Source organism: Sinocyclocheilus anshuiensis, unplaced genomic scaffold (genome assembly GCF_001515605.1).
Source record: "Sinocyclocheilus anshuiensis isolate Anshui unplaced genomic scaffold, SAMN03320099.WGS_v1.1 scaffold1518, whole genome shotgun sequence".
NCBI classification, from domain to species: Eukaryota; Metazoa; Chordata; class Actinopteri; order Cypriniformes; family Cyprinidae; genus Sinocyclocheilus; species Sinocyclocheilus anshuiensis.
This window is the reverse complement of record NW_015548194.1, coordinates 149,108-156,380: the sequence shown is the minus strand read 5'-3', so window position 1 is coordinate 156,380 and position 7,273 is coordinate 149,108. Positions and strand designations below refer to the sequence as shown.

General features: G+C 42.7%; 1 protein-coding gene and 1 long non-coding RNA gene across 9 annotated transcripts in view; one reads left to right on the top strand and one right to left on the bottom strand.

The window, feature by feature from the left end:
* Positions 1–7,273, bottom strand: part of LOC107653142 (band 4.1-like protein 2) — a 96,179-nt gene that overhangs the window by 1,323 nt on the left and 87,583 nt on the right. For 4 of the 8 annotated variants that reach the window (XM_016439782.1, XM_016439779.1, XM_016439778.1 and 1 more), the window contains exons 14-17: positions 4,943–5,101; positions 3,037–3,129; positions 1,884–1,937; positions 1–391 (exon numbers count right to left, since the gene is read on the bottom strand). In XM_016439782.1, coding sequence (XP_016295268.1) covers positions 1–391; positions 1,884–1,937; positions 3,037–3,129; positions 4,943–5,101 — 697 coding nt within the window. The remainder of the gene's footprint in view (positions 392–1,883; positions 1,938–3,036; positions 3,130–4,942; positions 5,102–7,273) is intronic. The other 4 variants (XM_016439781.1, XM_016439784.1, XM_016439783.1 and 1 more) reach the window with 4 other exon arrangements.
* Positions 1–7,273, top strand: part of LOC107653153 (uncharacterized) — a 16,766-nt gene that overhangs the window by 9,299 nt on the left and 194 nt on the right. The window contains exon 2 of the long non-coding RNA XR_001630191.1: positions 4,065–4,067. This is a non-coding gene — a long non-coding RNA (uncharacterized LOC107653153). The remainder of the gene's footprint in view (positions 1–4,064; positions 4,068–7,273) is intronic.

Genomic DNA, 7,273 nt, shown 5'->3' with positions numbered 1-7,273 from the left:
CTTCCTCATGAGGCTGCGCTGCTTTCTCTTCCTCCTCCGCAGGGCCGGGCTCAGCTGCTTCTGTGATTGGCTGTGACTCTACCCCAGAGGGCGGGGCTTGTTGAGTAAACACCGCCTCCTGTTCCTCCTCGGGCTCTTCTTTGATCTGCTGGGTGGAGATGCTCGTGCTTGGTGGCTGAGCATGGTACTCCGCCTCCTCTTCGCTCTCGCTGTCTGACGATAAACTCCTCTCCTCCTTGACCTCCGCAGCGCACTCTGTCTCCGCGGTAACCGACGCCTCAGGAGCGGGGCTTTTGGGTTTGGCTTTGATGACTTCCTCGATGACAACGGTCTCTTCCACGACCTCTATGGCCTCTGGCTGGCCGTTGACTTTGGGTTTAACCTCTGCGCTCTACACCAGACAAGCACACAAACACACACGAGGGATGGAGAGAAAAGCAAAAAACATAAACCATGACCACGGAACAAAAACTGAAAGAAACAAACTTCCTGCGGACCTTAGTCGAAGTCAATGTCATTGTAATGCAAATAAAAACAAGGCTGTGACGTAGAGATGCACAGTCTGTTCAATGAGTGCGGTTTTGCGGACCTTGAAAACACACTGAAATGTGTGATGCGTACTTGAGAAGCAGCAAAACTGTATACAAGAATAAAACCTTGTCTTGTCTGGTGCCTAAAATGAGAGGAAACATTGCTGCGGCTCTCAGAAGTCATCATAGTTGGTAAACTTCTTCAGTTGTGAACGGAAACTACAACAAATACAATTTTTGCCTTTCCATTTTTTCCAATAGCAAAATACAAAACCCAGGATTTCTATGACTTTCCAAAAGTTGAAAAATTAGAGAGATTGATTACTTTGCTCAGAAGAGATGTCATATTTGCCCTCCCTCTGCAGCAGTATTAACACTGTTAACTAGTTTTGTGTCATTTAAAGCCATTGAAATAAAACAAAGTGTTATAAATGTCAATTACATTTTTAAGTATAATCATGTCTGCTAAAGGGTCTATTGCTGAAAACTGAACTGAAAACAATCCTTATTACTGTATTACATCCACATTCGTCTCTCAATGAAATGTGTCTTCTTGTTAAGACGTTTAGATATGTGACCCTGGACCACAAAACCAGTCTTAAGTGTCAATTTTTCAAAATTGAGATTTATACATTATTTATACATCAAGCTGAATAAATAATCTTTCCACCGTATGGTTTGTTAGGATAGGACAATATTTGGTCGAGATACAACTATTTGAAAATCTGGAATCTGAGGGTGCAAAAAAATCTAAATATTGAGAAAATCATCTTTAAAGTTGTCCAAATTAAGTTCTTAGCAATGCATATTACTAATCAAAAATTAAGTTTTGAGATATTTACAGTAGGAAACTTACAAAATATTTTCATGGAACATGACCTTTACTTAATATCCTAATGATTTTTGGCATAAAAGAAAAATCGATAATTTTGACCCATACAATGTATTGTTGGCTATTGCTACAAATATACCCCAGCGACTTAAGACTGGTTTTGTGTTCCAAGGTCACATATTTTTCTTGTGTCTGATTGCACACACTGTATGTCTATCGCTCACAGCACTGCTCTCATTGGTACTGAATCAAACATGGCGTCTACTCCGACTAAGGTCCATGCACTAACACTGCAACGCCACACACATACAATCAACAAGCAACATAACGAGAAAGAGAGACGATCATAACAAGCTGAAAGATGAATGAATGCATGGACAAACAGATAGATGATCAATCTGGTGAAGAGGGCTGGAGTCATGATGTCTGCAATGGAAAAAGGATAAGATGTGTGTGCAGTGTTAGGTGTGTGTTTGCTCAGGTGATGTTAGGTGTTAGGCTGAGCGAGGACGATGGACCACCTTGCTGGCGTCTCTGATGTCCGTCTCAGGACAGGGAGGGGTTTTCTGTGGAACCTGGAGGTAATCATAGGACAGTCACTCAAACACACGCTCTCAGAGGAGTCCTTCACGGGACGAGACCTGCCTGTGTGACCCGATCACAGGAGATGCCTTTGAGACCAGCTCTACATGCCCATGTGTCTCAACTGAGCACCAGTGATCGGGTGACCCGAGACAGCAGGTGTGAAGGGGTCTGAGAGCCAGCAGTGATCACGTAAACACACACACAAAACAAGAAGTCTCACACACACGACGGCAGAGACGGAAATTAATGGCTAATTATGTTGTTACTGGAAGCTTATGAGCAGTCTGGCAATCAGACGCAGCAGTGAAACGCCCTCTAGAGCTGATCTCATGTGTGTGATTCACTAGAAGAGCTGTGTACTGATGGATGTCTGTGTAAATATAGCTGTAGCTCTCAAATCTCAATTATATTGTGGCAGATAATCGCAACATATTTGACACAGTTGACTGTGTTTTGATTTTGATGGTTTAATTGCACATTACTTTTTAGATGTATAAGAAATAATTACTGTTTACATAATTCATATCTACACACTACTGTTCAAAAGGTCATTTGTTATTTAATCAATTAATTTATTCAGTAAGGATGCATTAAATTGATCTAAAAGTGACAGTAAAGACACTTATGATGTTACAAAGATTTCTATTTCAAATAACTGTTTTTTTTTTTTTGCTGTTCTTTTGAACTTTCTATTCATCTGTGAATCCTGAAAAATAAAATGCATCACAGTTTCCACAAAAATATTGTGCAGCACAACTGTTTTCAACATTGATGATAATCAGAAATTTTTCTTGAGCAGCAAATCAGCATATTAGAATGATTTCTAGTAATAACAGTAATAAACCCTTACATTACCAAATGTTTGAACAGTAGTACATTATTTCTATGTGTGTACACACACTGTGCTTCCTCAACACATCAGCGAGGGCTGGATCAATACCGATGTGAGCATGAACTTGGACTGTTTTAAAGAGGTGCAGACATGTGGCGGCAGAGAATATAAAGCCGTAAGCCGTTGCAGAGACAGAAAGCCAGAGCAGGCCAGATGAAGAGACAGACAGCAGTAGTAACAGCTGAGACTTTACTGGCCTCTGCTGGAGCAGCTGCGGTACTGCAGAAGCCAGCCAGCCCAGAGAAGCACGCCTTACTCAGAAAGAGAGAGGTGAGCTCCTCTTCCAGACTCTACAGGGTAATGAAACCACAGCGAAGGGCAAGACAAGAAGCGAGCGGGTGCAAGGACAACAACAGACACAGAAACAGAAGAAACAAGAGAGAGAGAGAGGGAGAGAGAAACACAAAAGCACTTCAGTGATTCTACAGAGTGAGGAGAGAACAGCTACTAACACCACACACACACACACTCTACAGGAATAGCAGCATTTCAACAAGAACAGAGCAGAGAGCATGCGTGCGAACGACAGTGTTTGTAACCCACAGACAGTGTTTCACACAATGATGGCATCAAGAAAGTGAAACGTGTGCAAATAAAATGCAAAAATCACACACACACACACACACACACACACACACACACACACACATCAAAATGTGCAATATAGTCTTTTGGCAGGAGCTGATCATTTACACTGACTGATAAAAGAGCAACTTTAAAACGCATACAAATAAACGGAGCATGTGCGCAGTTGAAAGAGACACAATGCATTGAAAACAGCAACTGAGATGAGCAAACAATGAGAGAAGCATTCTGCCAGGAAACACAAGAGAAAAACACAAAATATACTCGAGCAGTGAGGAAACCAAAGGACAGAATGAGCAAATGTGCAGCATGAACAACAGAACTCAAAGAGCCAATCAGAGTGAACTGATGCACTAATTAGATTGAGAACTGCCCAGCCATTGGCTCGTGTAGAGGACAGGAGGCGTGTGTGTGCGTGAGACAGTTGGGATTATGGGTTGTCTTCTTAAATCTACTTAGACTCAACCAGACAATGGTGCATTGTGACGTCAGGAGTGACAGGTGTTAGCAAGACATCTGAGAGGCACAGAAGTCAGCTGGTTTCCTCAACGGACATCTCGGTGACACCCGTCTAAGCAGCCATTTCTAGTCATAACAGTGCATGTCTACTTCAGCGGGGAAAACACGAACGCTCCAAAAGTTTGTCAAGATGGTGTTTCAAAACACATTTCAAAACAGGAATAAAATCGGATTAAGCTTTTGTTTTGCTCAAGCTCATGCACTTTTTGTAAGCTCTCTGTATTTGGGTAACCCTACAGCTGGTCGGGCGACAACTCACGATTCACAGGTTTTTAACTCCATTCAGGAACAATTTTTGCAAATTCAGACCAATTCGATCAGATTCACAATGAGATCCAATTGAAGTATTCTGGGTTTTTGTAAGTGCATTCATATGATGTAAATGCTTCTCCTAGCATTAGGTAATAAAAAGAATAAACACATTAAATATGAGTCCATACAGGCTACTTAAAATAGAACGAAGAGTGCAATGTAGGGCTGGGACAATACATTGATGCATCACGAATCGATAAATGATTCTGCATCAATTCTGAGATTTTCCGAAGGCATCGCGATTCTCTCTTGAATCGATTCTGAGCTTAGTTTTTAACAGCAGATGGCACTGCGTGCTTTAGAAACAGCCGTATTCTGCTTGTTTCCAGTTCCTTACACATGCAATGTTCTGATAAAATATTTTAGAGCTGAGAACACATTGCAAACTATTCCATATATAGTTTTTTTTCTAGGCTGAAACAAATGGTTCACAATTCCAAGTTTTAAGATCGATAGGCACTGGCAGGATTTATAATTGATGCATTGAGAAAATTAGTGAATCGTTACACCCCTAATTCATCGAGATATAAGGACACTTATTTACACAATATTTTCCCAACTGTCCCACTGAACAACAGAAAACACAGTAAACCAGCTTCTCAGTAGAGGAGAGCGAGAAGGACAGGAAGTGCAGGACATGCAGAGCGTCTGAGGAGGCGTCCGAATCCCGAGCAGAAGCACACGTACCCCTTGAGCCTGCAGGCGCAGGGTGGTGGCAGGGCTGCCCGTCAGGCGCTTGTCCCACTGACTGGGCCTGGGATCAGGCGCAGCCTCCATAAAACTGCGCTTTAGCTCACTAATGCTAGCCTGATGCTTCAACACATCCTCCTGGGTCTTATCCAAGTCCTGATGGGCCCACAGCACCAGCGAGAGGCAGGCAGGGGGAGGACAAAGGGACAACCAACAACCAGCACATTAGTCATGGAGAGACCAGAACCACATTAGAGTCGAACCTCACTGCTCGCCAGACGCACCCCAGCAGACGGATGGATGGATGTTAAGACCTGGAGTCCTGAGCTCTGTTCAAAGACCCAGCAGCAGGAGTTAATATTTACATTGGCATTGTGTGCAGTCATGATGCCCCAAGGAAGCTCGCTAGATTTGGAACAGAGCCGTAGGGTTCTGGAACATCTCTCAATAACTAATGACGTCCAGCGTTACGGTTTTAGTCGTAATTTGACACGAAAGAAAATGAGGTTGTGAGGGACAGAAATACAGAGGCCCTGATTTATTAGTGAACTGATGAATGGGTGTGATGTCATTAAGAACAAAATAAGAACAAAAAGCTAGTTCAAACTTTTAGCCAGATTTCATTTCAAACCACCGAAACAAAATCTGGCTCAACCAAAATTCGTTCCGAGTTTGTTTTGGTGGTTTTGAATAGTTTGCCTCCGCAGACTTTCCAGAAAACTTTGTGCTGCTATTAAAGGAACACTCCACTATTTTTGAAAATAGGCTCATTTTCCAACTCCCCTAGAGTTAAACAGTTAAGTTTTACCGTTTTCGAATCCATTCAGCCGATCTCCGGGTCTGGCGGTAGCACTTTTAGCTGTAGCTTAGCATAGATCATTGAATCTGATTAGACTGTTAGCATCTCGCTCAAAAATGACCAAAGAGTTTCTATATTTTTCCTATTTAAAACTTGACTCTTCTGTAGTTACATCGTGTACTAAGACCGACGGAAAATGAAAAGTTGTGATTTTCTAGGCCGATATGGCTAGGAACTATACTCTCATTCCGGCGTATTAATCAAGGAACTTTGCTGCCGTACCATGGGAGCAGCAGGCGCAATGATATTACACAGCTATAGAAACTCTTTGGTCATTTTTGAGCGCGATGCTAACAGTCTAATCAGATTCAATGATCTATGCTAAGCTACAGCTAAAAGTGCTACCGCCAGACCCGGAGATCGGCTGAATGGATTCGAAAACGGTAAAACTTAACTGTTTAACTCTAGGGGAGTTGGAAAATGAGCCTATTTTCAAAAATAGTGGAGTGTTCCTTTAAACACCTTCGAACTGTGCCTGAATAATCACAAACAGTACACGGTTCCTCAGGTATTGCTTGACCCCCCGAGCGAAGAACGAAAAACAACTTTGGTGCATGTATAACAGGATCTTTATATGTTGTACATCCAGGTGAAACATGTACATTCCTTTACATCCAATGAAATAATAAGCTGTCTAACTCAAACTAGTCAGTGTCTGTGGGGAGCAGTGAGGCAGGACTTGTTCATTACACACTGAGGACTGGAGCGGTGCAGTGATACACTGCCTCAGTGCCAAAGACACACAATTACTCCAGTAGGTCATCAGTAGGTTGACACTGTGATTGATCTGTTTGCTTGAGCATCGGGACCTCTTATGGCGCTTTTCCACTGCGTGGTACAACCAGGTACCAGGTACTGTACCCAGTGGAAAACCCCCCAAAAGTGAACCGTACCGAGCCGTACCGTGCCGTACCATGCAGTGGAAAAGCGCCATTAGACGACTCGTTATCTGATCAAACTGCCAAAAGGAATGCAAAATAACTATTTACTACTAGTGTTTGGCGACAGTGATTACACACTTCAGCTTTCATCCCTGACATTTAGGCCACATTTTTCCAGGTAACCACTAACTAAATGCTCCAAATCAGCTTGTTATGATGTGACGTGTCTATCTCAGGGGTCATGAGCCGGGTGTCTTTGGCACTGAGAGGGTCACCCCAGGATGAGTACATTCATTTAGTTACAAAATAAAATGTAAACAATCACCACAATCAAAGCAGAAAGTCACCTGTCTGGTTAGGGAAATACTATTAGTGATGTTATGAGAACCATTCCCACATGACATTTACACAAATGTTAAAAACACCACGTATCACGTACATTCAGTTCACCCGCAGACATGCACCCGCTTTAGCATGCAGCCCATGCACTGGTGCACACGCGCACACACACACTCACACACACTCACACACACACACACACACACACACACACACTCACACTCACACTCTCACACACACTCTCACACA